This window comes from Sitophilus oryzae, unplaced genomic scaffold (genome assembly GCF_002938485.1).
Source record: "Sitophilus oryzae breed Bouriz unplaced genomic scaffold, Soryzae_2.0 scaffold_119_pilon_pilon, whole genome shotgun sequence".
Lineage (NCBI taxonomy): Eukaryota > Metazoa > Arthropoda > Insecta > Coleoptera > Curculionidae > Sitophilus > Sitophilus oryzae.
The window spans coordinates 2,595,394-2,615,892 of NW_022145837.1; the positions used below are offsets into that span (position 1 = coordinate 2,595,394).

General features: G+C 32.9%; 1 protein-coding gene across 1 annotated transcript; it reads right to left on the reverse strand.

Moving 5' to 3' along the window:
* Positions 1-4,340: 4,340 nt before the first annotated feature.
* LOC115891916 lies at positions 4,341-18,963 on the reverse strand. The gene is made up of 11 exons (XM_030912515.1): positions 18,895-18,963; positions 18,735-18,799; positions 16,349-16,427; positions 16,054-16,289; positions 15,883-15,967; positions 15,421-15,809; positions 15,224-15,344; positions 12,113-12,242; positions 11,741-11,972; positions 8,635-8,844; positions 4,341-4,773 (listed from the first exon to the last, which is right to left on the reverse strand). Exons 1-11 carry the CDS (start codon positions 18,922-18,924, stop codon positions 4,440-4,442), a joined length of 1,911 nt encoding a protein of 636 aa, XP_030768375.1. The 5' UTR covers positions 18,925-18,963; the 3' UTR covers positions 4,341-4,439.
* Between the last annotated feature and the right edge of the window lie 1,536 nt (positions 18,964-20,499).

Genomic DNA, 20,499 nt, shown 5'->3' on the forward strand with positions numbered 1-20,499 from the left:
AATGCTCCAAGTCAAAGTTGACATCTAACATCTGGGAGCTGTCAAATACAAAATATTTAAAAGAAATTTTTAACAATTGGTTAAATTAGTATATTATTTTAAAAAAGGTGACTAACAAAATTATGTTTCACCTTTGACTTGGTGCATTTTAAGTTGTTTTTAAAGCAGAATTGATTGCCACAAAAAGTTTGTTTAAACTCTAATACCAAAAAAAAACGTCCATATGTTTCCAACTTTATGGTGAACACTGTATTTATTGTAGGGCTTCCCCGAAAAACGTTGTAACCGACATTTTTTTCAAAATAGAGAATTCAGTGAAATAAGGTTGTAATTTCCATAGGTACAACGTTTTTTCCTCGTTTTTTTTCACTGAAATTTCGATACTGAAAAAATTGTTAGTTACAACCGAGGAGCCATTCAATTATTATTCAATTATTACATTAATTATTATTACATTAATGTTTACTAAGCAATATTAACCAAAATAAATTTGACTTATTTATATTACTAACCTTACTGATTTTTGTAAATCAGCTCAATTTTTTATGTTTCAAATTGTACACCAAGTCATTGATTGGGTTCATTTTTTAACACATACACACACACAAAACAGTTTTAAAACACAACAACAAAACAAACAGCAAAAATCAACAAGTTAAATCAACAAAAACCATTAACAAACAACAATAAATAATCAACAACAACTTTACAGTCTTTACACGGTTAATTACTCGCATTGGCGTAACTACAGGGCTTCCCGGGGGTGCCCCCCCCATGTTCTACTGGGCACCCCCCAGAGAAATCATGAATTATGACTCTTGGCTACGTATTAATTTTTATTTGCTTGTGATGCAGTCAAAATTACTTTTTCTAGTTTTGTTTAGTTAACATTATTTAGTTGTGTTCAAAAAATGTGTTAATTTTTATTTTTTTAGAAAATTTGTAGGTATTTAAGTAATCTACGGGAACAGGGTTTGATAACCAAGTCTATGAAATTTATTGATAGAGAAATTCATGTAAACGTTTTATTCAAAAAATGTGTTTTTTTCATTAAAAAAAACAAAAGCCCTAGGCCCCCCTGGACTCAACACCAGGCTCCCCTCCCAGGCCCACCCCAGGATAAATTTCTAGTTACGTTAATGATTACTCGCCGAAGTAGCCGAATATTAGCATAAAGGAAGACGAAGCGAACTGCCCCAAAACTCATTCACATCGGTCGCCGATAAAAAATTTCGGGGCGGGGAATTTACATGCTATCGCTAGACTGACGTCACGTTACCGTGGAAACCGTGCAGCCGCTCGGCTCACAAATATTTTCACTTCACTTGTGGCTAGAGATGGGCGGTTATTGGTAAAAAACCGGTTATAGGTTAACCGGAATTATCTTTAAAAAATAATAACTTGAAAAAATTAACCGACACAAATTAACCGGTTATTCAAATAACCTAACCTAGCAAAACTAAATATTTAGTTTTCCTATAGGTTTACTTACCTCTACACTCCATAGGTCTACTTCAAATTTAGATAATAAACTTAGTTAAATCGCATGATTAAATAGAGATTGTAGCAATGTAAGTATGTATATATACAAAATGAATTTAAATAAAAATGCTAACCTCAATTTTTTGAGTAGAGATGGATATGATATTAAAACTAGTAATTACTTAACGTTCAAATAAACCACACAACTCACAAGTTCTACAATCTACAACCAAGTTATTTTAATCAAATACCAAAGAAAAATAAGGAGACTGAATGAATAGATAATGAAAGATTATCTTCATTCATTACTTGAACTTTAATTTTGTATTCTTTAGTCTAAGCTTCAAGAGAGACTTCAAACTACAAATAAAATATATTTACGGTGAAACGTGGGTGAAACTGGGCGAAACCATGGAAGACTTTTGAAGAACCGTTGAAAATCCGTTAAAGTCGGTTAAAATTTAAATATAGAATTTAGAGAATCTATTTGAAGTTAGGTTCGTATCACTTGGCTAGCTGGTGGCTAGTAGTAGTCTATGCCATTAGTACTTTGTTTTACGGCCTGACCTGTCAGGGCCATTCGGCCGTTGTTTTGATTATTATCATCAGGGTTCGCCTGATGCCTGATTTAATTTTGACATTTGATGTTTAATGTCATATATTTTCGTTTTTGGGAGCGGGAGCGGGATCTCCCGTTATCGTCATAATATCTGGAAGATCCGTGCCGTTCGCTTCTTCGAAATTTACCATTCAAACAGCTAATATTTAATTGTTACTTGTTTTAAACAAGTACGATTTTTTAAAAAAATAACCGGCTATAGGTTATTGAACGTAATGCAAGGTTATTAGGTTAACTAGTGAAAAAAAAAACTACCTTTAAATAACCGGTTATTTTAGAGGAAAATACCGGTTATTCAAAAAAACGGTTACTTTTGCCCATCTCTACTTGTGGCTTCGTGGAAACGTAGGCGCGGGCGGGCCAATAATGCTACTTTTTCGGCCGGAATTAACGATGCGATGGACCTATTATGCAGAGGTCCGCCCGGAAAAAAAAATAATTTATAAAAAATTACCATTTTATTATTTAGATACATGTAAATATATTAAACTAAATTAATATTTTATGCAGTAAAGTTTTTTCTTTAATTTGAGTATTTTTTTTCGGTGAGGTGCCCGTTCGAACCGCCACACAGTGCTTTGTCCCATGGACAAAAATCGAAAAAAAAGTTAAAATTTACTAATATCTGAATATGTAATTTTATACTTATAGCAATGTTCAACCATCCTGTATATTATTTTTCATAAACAGCGTTTTTTTGTTAGCAAATATTTTTACTAAAAATAAATTTTGCGATCATTATCTTATATCAATGAAAAGAATAACATTCATAGTAGTTCTGTATATGGAGTTAAACGTAAACGAGTTAGTACGTATTTAATTAAAAGCCACTATGGATATTGTTAAACAAGGTATGTACTTTAAATTTATTTCTAAACAAGTTCGTGATTGTTTAGTTTTTATTTATTTTTTAAGATGATTCTTAAATGGGTATAAAAATTTTACGTTTTCAAACTTCAAAAGGACATTTAAAAAAACATATCAAAACATATCGTATTTATTGAATATTTTTGTTGTCATATTCATACACTTTTAATTTTTGTATAGTTCACCTGCGTCTGCTTGCGACGAACTTTATTTTATAATACTTTTCAGATGGAGTAAAATTGATAAGCAATGCCGATCTGGTTTATACTTGGCTTGATCATAAGGACAAGAACTCAAAATTATTTGTATTTCAAAAAATGTGTTCTTTATTAGATATTGATGAACCTTCCTGTCAAATGAGACCATTTGTGCCTGAAAAAGCCCACTATTTTGGAGCGAAACGTGGCATAAAAAAGTTTCCATCTTTCAGTTCATTATAAAACCTCATACCCAAGAAAACGAAAAAATAATATATTGATATGGTCTATTAAAGAGGTAACTATTAACATCCGAACCCCTCATACCAACAAAAAGAACAGTAACAAGGCGAAAAAGTAACATATTAGAAAATGATATACAGAAATATCTTATATGTGAGGATATTTCATCTACCTGTGATTTGGATACTATAAATTTGGAAGATTCTGTCAGTAGTGATTCTTCTGAATCAGAGTAGTTACGATCTATGCATTTTGTTGTCCTAAAGTAAATTTATAGTATCTTAAGTTTTTTTTTAATTAAATATAGCATTAATGTTTCTTTTTCATTAAAGAAAAACATTTTTATCTTATATTGGTTTATATTGTAGGAATCATGTTCTAATGTTATTCCAATTCTTTTTATCACAGGGATTTATTCAATACTTACACCGTTTTCATACTATAAATTATTATTTCCTTTAGATGGAACACAGGTCCCACATTTTTATTATTTATAAGATTTTATTTTCATAAACGTGGGACTAAGAACATCATCATTTAGTACAATGAGAGTACTCATCATTTGTGTCAAATAAACCTAGTTTGAATAAATTGCCTACAATAAAAGAGAAGTTTTGCAATTTTGTCCTCTAGAGCCATATGTTCGAAGCACTGTGCGTCCGTCCGTCCGTCCGGCCTCCGTCCGTCTGTCACAAAGGTCTATCTTATGAACCGTTATAGCTAGACAGTTGAAATTTTTACAGATAATGTATCTATGTTGCCGCTATAAGAACAAATACTAAAAACAGAATTAAATAAATGTTTATAAATAAAAAAGTACTTTCACTAAACATTATATTTTAACTAAGAATTTTACATAGAATCTTTCATAGAAGTTCTCGGTGGCCGCGTGGTTGAAGCGTTAGGACTTTACGCTGCTTGCCACTGATATTTACGTACAAAAAAAACAATGTCCAGTATCTGATTTGCTTTATTCACGAATTAAATTATTAGAAAAAAATACAAATGAACCAGAGACCAACGGGTAAACATTAGGACACCACTTTGTTAACTTTTTTAGTACCGCCACTTTTTCTTTTGGCCAGAAATTCCTCCATCGTCGGTACTCGGGGCGTACTCCTTTGAGAAAGGTACTTTTCCTCACGGCCTTTTCTCTCGCCCTTCTCGGCAACCTTGGGCTTGTTCTTCTCGATCAGCTGGTTCCTCCGGTACTGATCCAGATAGATCAGGAACTCCCTGAACGTTAGGTAGCTCCTTTCCAGACCTGTCCAGTTTCTTGTAGCCGGTTCCTGCAAGCCTAGTACCGTGTTCCAGTGCTGGAAGTCGCTGTTTTCCTGCCCGTACCAGTACTTTATTATAACGAATCTGTTTGAAAGAAAAAAACGAATTAAAACATTAGTTGGACGGAAGTTTAATGGAAAAGTTAAAGTTCCGTTAACGTAACTTTAACCACTCCCATTTATAAATCAAATTAATGGAAATTTCAATTTTTTTTTGTTTCATAAATTCAGGAAAATACAGTGTGTTTCAAAAAACTTGTGCTACCGCTCGGGGGGAGATTCTTCAAGTATACTCTGTTTTTTTTTCTCAGGTAATATTTCGACAGACGATGACAGAAGAAAAACAGATGACGTCCCATACCAATCTATTTATTTTACTAAAAAAAGTTTCTAATAATTTTTAAGTTAACTATGGATGGGTTTAAATATAAATCCGTCATGCGTCGTCTCTTATTGATTTTAACCAGTTTTATTGATTTATTTCAAAAATGACAGATCGTATTTCAATTTTATTGGTTTGACGGAACGATGAACGACAAACGGACGCCGATGCGTATGAACTCGCCTTTAGATTTTTGACGCTTGTCAAAGTCTTGCCAAATTATAGGTTATAATTTTGTGTCAACTTTTGTCAAATACCCTGCGTTTTGGAAGATAATGCATTTTGATTCGTGTTATTACCTGTGTTTTGTGTCTTTTGAAGTTAAGTGGAGGGAAAAATCGAGTGAAAATTAACTGTAGCCCAGAGCACAGTGTATGGTTAATACTGCTGCCCAGGCCGAAAATCTTATACACCAATAAAGTTACAAGTACCATCAATAAAGTTCGTATACGATCTCGTCGTAGATAAGTGCATCTCGAATATGGTAGGACCATACTAAACACATACTAAAAACTGGAGTAGCTGTAAAATATCGACATCACACGATAGGTGAATAATGGATTTTAGTACTGCAGAAAAATAATGTCAAAAGGTACTGGTTTAAAAATATTAAGATAATAATTAATCAACCTTTAAAGTATAAAATTTGGTAAGTGTTATTATTAATAAAATAGTTTGTTTTATTTATTCCTGTGGAATATAACAAATTTGTATTTATACATATAAGTTATATTGATAAATATAATCATAAATGCGGGAAGTTTCATAAAGCTTGAAAGTAATAAATAGTTCTTTTTTCTATTTTTCTGGTATATGGTGTCTTGTTCTTGTTTGTTTTGTATTAACACATACCGTTTTGATTAAATAAAATAACTCGATTACATTTTTTCAGTTTTATACAGTTTTTTTCACAATATTTTGAAGTAATCACTTGTCAGTCAAATTTTAAATATTTCCTGCTATGCGTTCCAGTTGTACCAACTTATTTCTTTGTAAAATAAAATAAACTACTTTGAAATTAAAATGACAGACACATCTATCACTGTCAAGGATCTTCTTGTGGGACAGACTATAAATATAAGATTTATTTTTTTTATCAACATACGTCCGATTATGCTTTGTTTCGTAGTTACTGGGTGTTAAAGTTTAATTTTTTTTTCGATTTATTATAATTTTCTTCCAGGTGCTTCGACCGATTCGAATGAAATCATTTTGAAGTTATATACAGTGTGTCTCAGAAACAAGTACAAGTATTTTAAGGGGTGGTAGATCTCGATAAAAAAAATATTTTCTCTTTATCGTTTTTCAAATAAGTCCAAAATAACGGTGTTATTTTACTGTGGAAATTTCCAAAAAAATTATTTTTTGCTAAAATATTCAGAACCACAGGATCTTTTCTGGATTTTCTTTCTTGTAAATTTAATCTACTACCTATGCTGCCATATTATGAAGACATTATTTATTTTTTTTTAAATAAAAACTAAAAAAAATACCAAAAAAATTTTCAAAATTTTTTTTCGCGAAAAAAACCTCATAGGCGTGTTTCTGGGGTTGAACTATACTACCAGTTAAAATACTTGCACTTATTTCTGTATTTTAATGCTAAAAAAGTGTCGACAGATTTACCAGGGACGTGCATATGGGTTATTACTAGAATATGTTTTCCTAAAAAAAAAACTGTGCGCCACTGACTTTTTTTCTTTTGTTAGCACAGTTGTGTAGGCCATTTAATGCCGATTAAAAGTTGTCTCTTGATATTTTGTCGATTTCAGTCTTCTTGATATGGGAAACACAATTTTATTAATTTGGCTTAATCCAAAACTAATAGCGTAATAGCACAGATTAGGTATACTATATGTATACAGATAAAAATCTTATCCCTAATTCGTGGTACGCAAATTGTTTTTTTGACGATGTGCAAACGAGTCAAATTTCCTGTGCGCAAAAATAAACTCGCGTAAAATAACAATATACAGCGTAATAGAGAAATATCGCTAAACCGAATAGCGTGCGTGGACGTTAATAAGGCCAGATGTTATTTCCTTTACGTGAGGTGGTATTAACTCTCTTCATTTATAGTTATCGGATCGGAAAGAATTCTGTTCGCGTCGCGTCAGCTATTTAAACTTAACCTAACTTCGAATTTAAAACTTTGAAATTGTTTTGTTTTACTAGGTATTTTAAAACTAAAGGGCTAAAGTGTTTATTTCCAGTGCTTTATTGTTCAACGTCTGCCAATGGGTTTAGGGCAACAAGCAACAAATTCTCTTAGAAGGGCTAAGTCGTCATCTGCTGTAAACCTAAGCCTCTTTATAGGTTCTTTAATATTGGAAGAGGTGGAATTGATTTGGAGTGAAAGGTATTTTGGACCATATTTATTTAATTAAAACTAATCCCAACTTTTTATTTAATTAAAACTAATCCTACTTAAATATCAAATTACCTAATAAAACTAAAGTAATAATTCAAAACAATTCAAACATAACGTAAAATAAAAGATCTTGCCGGCCGGCCCCGGTTGTCAAATACCCGCACATGCCCATTTAAGCAATTTTTAAACGTTATTTAGAAATAGCGCTTGGTGTAATTGATCCGCAAATTACGTCAGGCGGTAACGTTATTAGCGGGTGTTGCGTTAAAAATTGACTCGCGCATATCGTAACCGTGATAAGGTACGCGTAAATTCTTGGCGTAAATACTGCATGACGCTATTCGGTTTTCCGATATCTCTCTAATAACTGTGCCGGTCAGGCGCTGTGCACAATTTTAGAGGCCATAAGTGGGCGTGCTATGTGCGCAAACTAGTAACCTAACTAGTGCCCGATTCCGAAAATTGGAACCACGAAAAACAATAAAGAAAAAAAAATTAATATTTGTATAATCTGTGGTAATAGCAACCTTTATTTTTTTTAACGTTATTAACTAGCCCAAGTATTAAACAAGCACTCATTGATTCCTCATCAAAAAATATGAAAAAAGTTTCCTATAAACATTGTTTGGGAAATGCATAGTTCTATAGTTACAGGATGTTAAAACTTTTCAAAATAGGCCTTTTGTAATTATCTAAAATACCGTTATTATTTCTTGAATTTGCTATGGGTAACACTGAAAAAAAAATAAATATAAATAAAAAAATAAATAAAATAAAAAATAAAAATTAAATATAAATATCTTATAAATTTTAATGATATTTAATATTAAAATAAATTAAGTAAATAATTTATTAGTGTTATTTTTATTTTTATTTTATTAATTGTGATTAATAAATTTATCTTTATCTCACCAAGAAGATAAAAATCGACAAAATATCACGGTACAACTTTTAATCGGCATTAAACGGCCTACACAACTTTGCTAACAAAAGAAAAAAGTCAGTGGCGCACATGATTTTTTAAGAAAAATATTCCAGTGATAACACATAACTTTTGAAACACTTTGGAAGAAAATTATAATAAGTACATTGAACAAATGAAGACTTTAACACCCTGTAGCTACGAAACAATGCAGAATCGGATCTCCTCACGAGTAATAACACATGTTTCTTGTAACACCCTGTATACATACGCCAGTCCATCGTCTATCATCTTGCATATTCTCAGGTCTTTGGCCAGTTCCATGAAATCAGGATTTTCGGGGTTTCTCTTGATGTCGACCAGTTGCCAGGGTGCGATGTTGCCGAATCGTACGCATTCCAGTACTTCGTATTTGTACTTGTCCCGATTTTGCCAGTCGTACTTCAGCCAACGTACTGCCGACATGAACACTTCCATTTCACTATAGGCCAAAAGAAAAAAAACATTTCGTTTTGAATTGCTCGATTCATACAGGGTGTCCCAGAAATAAGTGCAAGTTTTTAAGGGGTGGCAGATCTCGATAAAATAAAAATATTTTCTCTTTATCGTTTTTCAAATAAGTCCAAAATAACGGAGTTATTTTACTTTGAAAATTTTCAAAAAAATGATTTTTTGCTCAAATTTTGAGAACCACTGGATTTTTTTCTGGATTTTCTTTCTTGTAAATTTAATCTACTACCTATGTTGCCATATTATCAAGAAATTATGTTTTTTAACTAAAAACTAAAATAAATACGAATTTTCAAAAAAAAATTCGCAAAAAAACCTCATAGGCGTGTTTTTGGGGTTGAACTATACTACCAGTTAAAATACTTGCACTTATTTCTGGGACACCTTGTATATACAATGGTGATTCAGGTTGAACTTGCTTAGCAGACATCAAAATTTGATAATTATTACTGTATTAAAGGTACCCGATGACGTAGAGGTACAGGCTCTCGTCTATAAATCTCAAGGTAGTGGGTTCGAATCCTACACCCGGCATTTCATCAGCCGACTATTTTTATTAAAATAAAAATAGTTTGGGTACCTAGGTCGACTCAGCCTTAAAATGAGTACTTGGGATCAGGGTTCGGAAGTAGTTAATTAAGACGTAATTTACCTGATTAACTACGTGTAGTTTTTCTTTAAAAACTACGTCTTTTCCCGTTCATTAACTACATGAAAACTAAAACTATGTTAATAAACTATGTATTGATATTATGAATAATTTTCATTTGTATGAGGTGTAATAGAGATAATATGATGTAAATATTATATTTAAAGCCATATTTCTTCTGTTTTCTTAAATACATTATGTGTTTTTAAAGCTTCAACTTATTATAATTCACCTCAAACCTTTGATATTTGAAAGTTACATACATAGGTTACATAAACTACACCCTCTACATAAACTACATTAACTACATGTAATGTAGTTTATGTAGTTTTTAAAAGTAACATGTAGTTTTCCGAACCCTGCTTGGGATTCACAATCCTGAGGTAATAATAGGCGGTTGAAGCGTAGTGCTAGCCACATTACCTTCCGTGTATACCGAACGGCTCTAGCATGGCAAGCTGTACCTTGCTACTCCCAAGGCGTTAAACGCTATATACGGGAGCTATTATTATATTAGTGATATTACTGTATTATTACTATTAATTGTACTGTTGCTTACTGTTAATTGTATTAAAAATGTTGGTAAAAATAGAAAAAATTGAAATAAATCGCAAACTATTAAAAGTAGCTATATGACATACTTAGTAAAAGTTGAAGGGTTTTGTAAAATCTATCAGAAAAAATTATAATATATAGGGTGTACCATCTAAAAAATTTGATATTTTTTAATTTTAAGTATGTAGTTGAAATTCATAAATATGTTTTGAACACCCTGTAGCTTTTAACTAAAATATCTTTACATATATTTTTATCTACGTCTCTCTAAAAATTTTTTACCAAATTTTGGTAGTCCAACTTCAGAAACAATGACATCACTGACCATTTTTTACCACACTGAACTCTAACATTTGTTTAAATAAATTGAAATATAACAAAAACTATTAATTCTAGGTATACTAAGGGCTGGCAAAGGTTAGTCTAGGGTCGAGATTTCCGTATGTAAGAAGAGTACAATGGCGTTTATAATGTACTGAACAAAGAGAGGACAGTAAACACGTTGCCAAACGTATGAAATAAACCGAGAAACTGTGCACATCGCTAAGAGACGTAGAAGGGGTAATATATATAGCCGATTTGTCGCAGTTGACCGATCGACCCAATCAATACCTCTGTCAGTACTTAAAGTTCTAGGGAAAGGTGTACGTCATGCGTTCAGCTTCACGATTTAATTACGTCTCGTGATACTTAATTTGTTTATTTATTAACGAGTCGTTGTAATTTTCCCTATAGCTTGAATTTTTTTAAGTGCAAGCTAGAAACACTTGCATTTTTGGTAAAAATAAGTGGAATTGAGTGGGTGTTCGATAGTGGTCGCGCTATTAGAACTCTGAATTCAAAAATCGATATCTCGAAATCTATTAGAAATAATAGATTGTAGTTTTTTCAAGAACTTTGTTAATATTTCTGCTGTATTTTCTTTGTAGACAGTATGTGAAAATCTTTATCAATAAAAAAATTACACGATTGCTGAAACTTGCTATGCTCTAAAAGTAACTGGATGGATTGTTTACAATTTTTGAACGGAAAAAACAACCTTATCGAATTTTTCTTATGTAAACATATTGTAAAATATCCGATCTTGAAAATAAAAAAAAGTTTCAATATCTAAAGTGGTTTTTGAGTTATAGCCCGTTATGTGTTAAAAAGTAGAGTTTTTAAATTATCGCGATTACTGACGTTTTCTCGTTATAAAAAAAATTACACCCTAATGATATCCTTATAATTCCATTTCAGATGCTCAGAAACATGTCTAATGATTTTATCTAGTTATCTCTTGAAAAAAAAGTCTTTTAAAAATAAGCGGTTTGCAATCGTGATTTTACTATACGGTATAACATTATATATACGAAAGTTATAGAATATTACGCAGAATCTAAAAATAAAATAAAAAATAGGGTAGTGCACTAAAAAAACATATGTTATATCCGCCACACTTTTTTGAAGCACCCTGTATACTCTATCATAATTATAAAATGTGTATCTTAACATTCACTATAACTTTTACATTCAACATTTTTTTGTAAACCAATGAAAACAAATGAGATAATGGACTTTACTCTATCGTTGACTCACCCTGTATAATCTGCAATGTGTATATCAGGAAGTACGCTATGGGGTAATTGTAACTAATATTGTATGTGAATAATAATACTCTTACCAGTTAATAGAAATATAGTTGGATTTTAGCAAATTCCTAACATCTTCCACCTCCAGATCTAGCCATTCTTGAGAACTAACCAAGATCAAGAAGAAAGCCTTGATTCTGGGCAACATCAGCTCCTTCACTTCGGGAAGAGATCGTTTTTTCGCGTCCATGTACAACAAAAACGCCGTATCTTCGTTGAACACGTCCATGTTGTCGATAAATGCCCAACATTGTTCCACCAAATCTATAAAAAAGGTCCCTGTCAAGACTCATCTGTTAGTTTTTTTATTCGATATTTTTTTAAGAAAAATAGTACAGGTGTTCTCCTGTGATTTGGGAAAATTTGCACCTTGGAGAACTAACCTTGTTACAGGTAATACCAACCTTTTATTTTTAAGTACTTTGCGGACACGAATATGTCCAGAACGTTCTGTCTATCCAGATGCACGTATGATGGTTCTCCGGTTATCATCCAGCCGTAAATAAAACCAAAAGCGGCAACACTGCATTTATCCTAAAAGAAAAATTAAAATAACGATAATAATAAATAACAATTCACTACTAAATGCTGAATATTTTTACATCTACTTCATTTTCAATTAATTCATATGTTAGGGCACCCCTTTTTTTACTTTTTTTCTGAGAATAATGGATATAAATAATTTTTATCTTAAAGGTCCAATTATTTAAATTATTGAAGTGAATACAAGAGGCATCCAACTTTTCGTCTCTAAAGGTGCGTATTCACTTGCAACAAAACACTCCGAACAAACCAAACGCACCGCGCACTCCAAACAATCCGCAACAAAACATTTTGCGCGGAGCGTTCCGCCTGTTTGCGGTGTTCGCTGCGTTCCCACAGAAGTGTCTAGCCCTAGCAGTCAACTATTAAGCTTGACCAATCAGGTTGGTTAGTGTGCGAACACAGTGCAAGCAGGTTTGCCGCTTACTGGTAGTCAGCGCCAATCTGGGCACCTATTCTTGACATCGTTCGTAACTTTGCGTATACGCATCACGTGTATTGTTATAAACAGGGTATCCCAGAAATAAGTGCAAGTATTTTAAAGGGTGGTAGATCTCGATAAAAGAAACATATTTTCTCTTTATCGTTTTTCAAATAAGTCCAAAATAATGGAGTTATTTTACTTTGAAAATTTCCAAAAAAATGATTTTTTGCTAAAATTTTGAGAACCTTCTTCTTCATGTGCCTTCTCTTCATCGGAGGTTGGCGACCATCAATTGGAATTCCTCCCTGTCTTGAGCCAAACGGATAATTGCACTGGCCTCTCCTATATTAAACCACTGGCGCAAATTCCGCAACCAGGAAAACCGTTTACGCCCGATGCCTCGTCGTCCTTCAATCTTTCCCTCAACGATCAGCTGTAGGAAACTATATTTGTTATTTCGAAAATATGACCATAATATGCTGCTTTCCGTCGTTTTATTGTAGTCAATAGTTCTTGGTCCTTACACATTCTTTCCAATACTTCGAGATTTGTTTGAGAACCACTGAATCTTTTCTGGATTTTCTTTCTTGTAAATTTAACCTACTACCTATATTGTCATATTATCAAGAAATTATTTTTTTTTAAATAAAAACTAAAAAAAATGCAAAAAAATTGCAAAAATATTTTCAAAAAATTCCGAATTTTCAAAAAAAAATTTATTTAGAAAAAAACCTCATAGGCGTGTTTCTGTTGTTGAACTATACTATCAGTTAAGTTAAAATACTTGCACGTATTTCTGGGACACCCTGTACATGGGTACATAGTAGCGTCGCGCCGCCTCGCGCTTATAACCTTGAAAAAATAAAGCGTGTTATCAAATCGGCTAGTTCACAGTGAAAGCAGGTAGGCGCCGTCAACCAGCGTTCATCGGCGTTCTCGCTTTTACCGGACCGAAAATTTATTCATTTCTGCTTTTGCACGCGCCGACGGCGCACAGAGGGTATTAAGAACTAAAAGTTGGCCAAAATTATGTTTTATGATTTTTTTGTTTTTTTGCTAGTAATATTAATTATTAATTAGAGGAGAGGTTGCTAATATGAAACCCCATTTTGTTTTTCCTACACAATATTTTTTCCTCTACTCTGAAACCCTTTCCACCGATCAAATAGGGTAATTCTGTGTAAAACCAAGCAATTGGATGAGGATGCTAGAACAAGACAGTAATTTGTATATTATAGACGATATTAGAGCGAGGATGGGTGTTATAGGGTAAATACTATTTCTTTTAAGAATCTATTTAAATCAATGTTTTTTTTGGCAGTGGCAAATATTGGCAAGATTTTTGTACATATTCCAAAGCTGGAGACTTTAAGCATTGAACGGATACTAATTTCCATGCGGGATATTGCCGAATAGTCTTACACCTTATAAAAATGCCTCTGATTTTTTAAATATAAAACATTATAAAGAAATAGAATAGAAGGAAACGTTTCAAAATAAAAATATGGCATAAAACAGGACTTGCCAGCTGGCTCTGTATCCATGATGACAGTTATTATAAACAATTTGCAAAAAAGCACTACAAACAATTCCACTATTTTATAATCTTAGAAATATTCAGAATACACTCAAGATAATTCATACTTATAATTGAAATATATTATTTATTTGATAGTCAACTAACAACTTAAAAAAAGCTAATAAACGCGCTTACATTTAGTATTTATAGATTTGTATTCAGTTGAGATAAAAAATGAAAATAAAAATATTTCACTTTTGGCCAGGTTTATAGACCAAATACCCCTATGCGCGGCGCCGGCGCGGCGGGAGCGGCGTTTGGATATGGTTAGGTTAGTTAATCAGGTAAATTTCCTCTTAATTAACTACTTCCGAACCCTGCTCGCATCTCCGAAAAAGCCATATAACAATACACGGCATATATGCAAAGTTACGCATCACGTGTATTGTTATATGGCTTTTTCGGAGATGCGAGATGTGAGAGTCCAAGAAATTCCGCTATCTTTTTGGCATACCCCCAATTGTATTGATTCTAACTGGCAGGGTACAGCATTGATTTTTTCAATACGTCAAAAAAAAATCGCTGATGTGTCACATTGAGTGGTCAAAGAATACATGTAAGAAATTGATACCATCTATTGGTCCCTCAGTAATCGTAAACACTCTTGGAAAATGAGTTTTTGTATTCGGAATCTTTACACTAATAAATGACTGACAATCTTTAATGGCATCTACGATCAAAAACGTGATTTCTTCCCTCCTATATGCTCCAAATACTCCAACGATTAAGACAACTTTAACTAACAGGAATTTTTTGTCATCGGCTTCTTTCATAAAGCGTTCTATTTCCAGTTTTGTAAATCCTTTTGATTTCTTTGCCTGATATCCGGAAGCTTTTATATGCCTGATATCCGGAAGTGTTTTAAGCACTCGACGCATTGTCCACAATTTTGTGTCCCGTGCTTAAAACACATTCATTTCGCAACTTGTTACATAAATAGCTATTATTATTATTATAATTAATACTTACCGAGGGTAGTTCTACCTTTTTGACAGCTACATAAGCATCGAATAATTCAGAGTAGCATTGGAGTACGATTAAATGACAGCTAAATTCTTCATTATCTATATAAACTTTACAGTCAGCATTTCTGAAAATATATAGAGACAAAATTATGTAAGTGTGACTGAACCATCTTTTGGTGTATTCCTGAAACAGAAACTTACGTATTATTGGTGATTCTCTGGTACAATTCCAGGTACAAATTCTGCTTTTCCGGCAATTTAACCTTCTCCCAATTGATCTCCTCGTTACTGGTGTACCCCAAGCGGTTCAAGTTCAGTTCCGGGTCCAGTATTTCGCTGGTTCTTTTGCTCTCGTACTCTGAACCCTCCTTCTGCGGGTTCCTGATAGGGGATGTACCGATTATCGAACCCAGCGAGCTAAATCCACCCGCTTGGCTCATGATGGTCTCCATGGGATTTGTGACGGTTTTCTTAAAGTTTGGTACTTCCTGATTAGCCATTATTTCCCTGGTTAGTTCTGGAGTGATGTTGACTTTGGTGTTCTTGGGATCGGCTACGAGAACGCTGAGTTTTTTTGACGAAAAAACGACCTAGATAGAACAAAATTAAAGTAACACATTACTTACACATTACTTTCAAAAATTTGAGAAATATGATCCTTACTTGTGAGGATTCGACTTTGAGATTTCCACTGGGTGTCAACTTAAAAGGAAAATTCTGATTGGATCTGCTGCTGTCTAATTTTGAACTACAAAAACCCTTCGAATCGAATCAAAAAGTCAAACTAAAAGTACCGGTAAGACTAATTTATTCTGATTTTCCCCATATTTTTACCTGAAATGATGATTTTTCTTAGTGGTGGGATACAAAAAGTCACCCTCTTGCACCGGTTCGGTGGTGAATACTTTTTTCTCTTCTCCCTTAGTGTACAGGAACACTATTTCTTCTGCCGATTGCCTTTGAAGTGTTCTGCGACGATCATATCCCGATGGAGAGACTCCAGGACTGAACTGTTCCAGAGTTCTTCTCGGGGAAGCGTTTGAAGTTGGTTTTCTATGTGAGTGAGAGTGCTAAAAATGTTTTTTTTTATCAACAAATGTTTTTAGAGCTATGTATATTTTAATCTTACCAGTTTATGAGATAAATATGTGTCTCCAGATCCTTTGTCGTGTGATTCTTGCTTTGGATAGTCTGTAGGCAAATTGAGCCTAGAAAAATACAAAGAATAATTGTATTTAGGTTTATTGAAGAGCACTAAAACCCACATTCAAAAGAATAACTTTAGATATTTTTGATTAGCCCGTTTACGAGTTATCGACGATTTCTTTTAAAATATTTCTCCTTTTTTATGGCCCTGTATTTACTTATGAGCACCAGTCAAGGTAAAAGATAACTGTCAAATGAAGTTGTCATTTCAGAAATTTATCTATTTAGTGCTTTATTATTATTATTAAGAACTCATACCTACATCGAAAATATTAGCCATGAATTACACTACCGAAGAAAAAGTATTGATGATCAAATGATATTATCAAGGAAATAGTTATCAAAAGGTGCCGGATATGTTTGCTGCTCTGTATCCGAATAGACCGATACCTGGAAAATCTACAATCGCAAGAAATATCCAGAGATTTGAGACCAAAGGTACCCTAATAAATAACTGCAGATGTGAATCAAGGCAGGAACAAAGAGAAGATGCAAGAAATGATACCGACTTGGAAGTTTTATTATGCGTGGAAGAGAACGATGGAAAGATCAGCACAAGGAAACTTGAGGATGAAATAGGAATAAATCACACTACAGCGTTTCGAATTTTGAAACGACATAAATACTATTCCTTCAAATATGAAAAGCACCAAGAGCTACGAGATGGGGACGAAATACGGCGGCAGGCGTTTTGTTTTGATTAAAAAAGGTAGAAAAAAGACTCAATCAAAGGTTTTTTCTACCTTTTTTAATTTGAACCAGGTCTTTTTGAGAAAAATGGATGCCTTTTTTAAAGTTTTGTTTTGATATGATGGAAAGAGCAAACACGGAAAGGGAATTTTTTAAAAAACATATGTTTCACTGACGAATGCACGTTTACATTAAATAATGAACCCAATGTTCAAAATTATCGATATTGGAACAAAGAAAACCAACACAGGTTTGTCGAAATAAGGACGCAATATCCACAGAAAGTAAATGTTTGGGCAGGGATATTCGGACAAAATATTATCGGGCCATTATTTCTTACGCGAAATTTAAATGCAGAATATTATTTGGAATTACTCGAAAATCATATTTTATCTGCTTTACATGATGCCGCTAGGGAAAATCAGGAAGTTTGGTACCAAATGGATGGCTGCCCGTCACATAGTACCCTGGCTGTTCGGGAATATTTAGATAATAGTTTTAACGAAAACGTTATTGGCCTAAATCATAGAGTAAATTGGCCAGCAAGGTCTCCTAATATTTCGCCAAATGATTTCTGGGGCCATTTAAAAAACAGGATATACAAAGATAAAAATACCCAAATCTAGACGATTAACAAATGCTATTTCTGCCGAATGCAATAGAATTTCAGTTTACCAACTAGCGAATGTAAGAAGATAATCTTATGATCGCCTGGGTTATTGTCTAGCAGTCGATGGAGGAATATTTGAACATCTTAAATCCTAAAGTTCTAACGATTTAATAGTACCTAAATTAATAAGTTATTGAGTATTGTAATAATACTATAATTAACCTTGTAATTGATTACTTTATTTTACTTTAATTCATATTAATTTGTATTTATAAATACATCTTTAAGATTTCCGATGTAGGAATGAGTTTTCAATAATAATAAAGCACTCGATAGGTAAATTTCTGAAATGACAACTTTATTTGATAGTTATCTTTTACCTTGACTGGTGCTCATAAGTAAATACAGGGCCATAAGAAAGGAGAAATATTTAAAAAGAAATCGGCGATAACTCGTAAACGGGCTAATCAAAAATATCTAAAGTTATTCTTTTGAATGTGGGTTTTAGTGCTCTTCAATAAACTGAAATAGAATTATTCTCTAAAATAATTAGGGAAGCCAATAATTGACCCCATTAAAATTTACATGGGATTTCCTATGTCCCGTCCGACGATGCAACACCCGGTATATCAATGTAATCACAAATCTTCAATCTATTTCCGTATTGTAACAGAATTTTAAATTATGTCTTTATTTTCGAGAAAATTTAGTTCAAACATAAGGAATATTTTGTTGATGTTTGACCATCAAAATCTTTAAAATAAAGGAGTTGTCTAAAATGTGCTACAATACGGATATAGTATGATCCTTTATCTTTAATTTCCTTCTTCATTTGTGTAATAATACCTATAATTTCCCCATAGCTAGTTTTACATAAAACGTTAAATGCTGGAACGCTTATTTTGCTACTTTATCGGACTAGTAAAATTGACTCTTTTAATATAACTCTCCAAAACGTTGGAAATTTCACATAACAGTTTTTTTTTTCCATATTTCAAAATAGTTTTACCTTAGATTGATCAAATCCAAGTCACCCACTGAGTACTGGTTGTTCTCTTCTTCCAGGTAATTTTTCTACAAAATATAATTGTTTCAAAAAACTATTGAAAACCAACCGTACATTATATCTTCGACTAAAAAAGCGATAACTTCCATTTTCCTTCGTATACCTTGTTTGTCCTCAGAAATGCTCTTTTCATTCTCTGCCCAAAGCGATTTTTACGGAAAATTTGCCTTCCTTCTAGCTACTTCCAAACAACAAAACTTGAGATGTAGAAAATGTAATAGAACGGGGTAAAAAATGTCACTGTTGTAGCTGTCAAAGCGACCGGATCAGTCAAAACAATGCAGGTGTGCGTGATAACTGTCCTATAGGTATATTCGATTTGATATTATGCCAGGTGGTATAAATGTGATCGCACTAAATCAAATCATTTTGGAAAATAAATATATTGGGGCAATATACAGGGTGGCCCATCGAAAACGTTCCGCAAGGCATAACGGCCGGGGTATTTTTTTTTAAATCCAAAAACACGTCAATTTTGTTTTATGAGGGGGACAACTTATGCCCCAAAAATGATTGCGAAATCTTCAACCCTCTGAGCGGGGGCCCCAACTTTTTTAAAATGGGAAGGGGAGTCAAGTGGCACCGCAATGAAAAGAGTTTTCTATTCTCTATATTTCCCCGCCTCGTTTTTGAACATCGGTTAAGTAATTGAGAAAATATGAAGGCTTGAAATTTGAAAAGTTTATTTAAACATTTATCAGAGTAAATGATAAGGATAAATTCCTTCGACCATTTTGAGTGTTTTTCTTATTATTTGTAGATATTTACGCATTTTTTCACTTGTCACAAGCTTGAACGATCAGGTGCGGTAGTTGCTAGATAGCTGTTCTGTGACTTCTGCGTTGAGGTTCTTCAATATCGTTAAACTGACCCACAATAGAATTTCCAAACATACCAGCCCACACGTTCAATTTCTGAGGGTTTTGGTTTGTTTTTTTCTTCAGCCCAGTACCGACAGTTGTGCCAATTAACTACACCGTTCAAAAAGAAAATACACTCATCCAAAAAAAACATACATTAAATAGGAAATTATTATCATTCGCCACTCGTTCACTCATAGTTTCACAAAATTGCTAGCGACGATCAAAATCGTCTTCGTTGAGTATTTTTTGAAACAGAATTATTGAATTATTACTCTTCAAAGCAGTAAAAACATATGTAGGTGGCGCCCTCTACAAGTAGGAGTCATATTCATATCAAAATCAAATTTCTCATGTCAAAAAACTCCCAGACAGCAATTTTTATCCAAATATAGACTATAGTTCAGAAATTATTTGGAAAACCCCGAAATAAAAATTAAACTTTTACACATTCTTATGATTCAATAAAGTAAAACTTTCTTCAAATAAGTTTCTTCAAATAAGCAAAACTTTTTTTTACTTATGTAAACATCCACAATATGAAAGTATAGACTATAGTTCAGAAATTATTTGGAAAACCCGGAAATAAAAATTAAACTTTTACACATTCTTATGATTCAATAAAGTAAAACTTTCTTCAAATAAGATTCTTCAAATAAGTAAAACTTTTTTACTTATGTAAACATCCACAATATGAAAGATGTTATCAAATAATAAAAATCTACTGACACTAAATCAAAAAAATAAAAATATCTAGGATTTTTTTTTTGAGTATTGGACAACGTGTATAGTATTTTGAAGAGACATCAATTCCCCGTTGAATGTCTGAATAATATACAGGGTATTCC

Excerpts from the sequence above, each read along its gene's own strand:
- LOC115891916 (XM_030912515.1), bottom strand. The coding sequence starts at position 18,924 with ATGAAAAGAGCATTTCTGAGGACAAACAAG. Across the intron at positions 15,810-15,882 it reads TCAAAGTCGAATCCTCACAA|GTCGTTTTTTCGTCAAAAAA; the intron begins GTAAGGATCATA and ends TGTTCTATCTAG. Across the intron at positions 8,845-11,740 it reads AACTATATTTCTATTAACTG|TGAAATGGAAGTGTTCATGT; the intron begins GTAAGAGTATTA and ends TTTGGCCTATAG.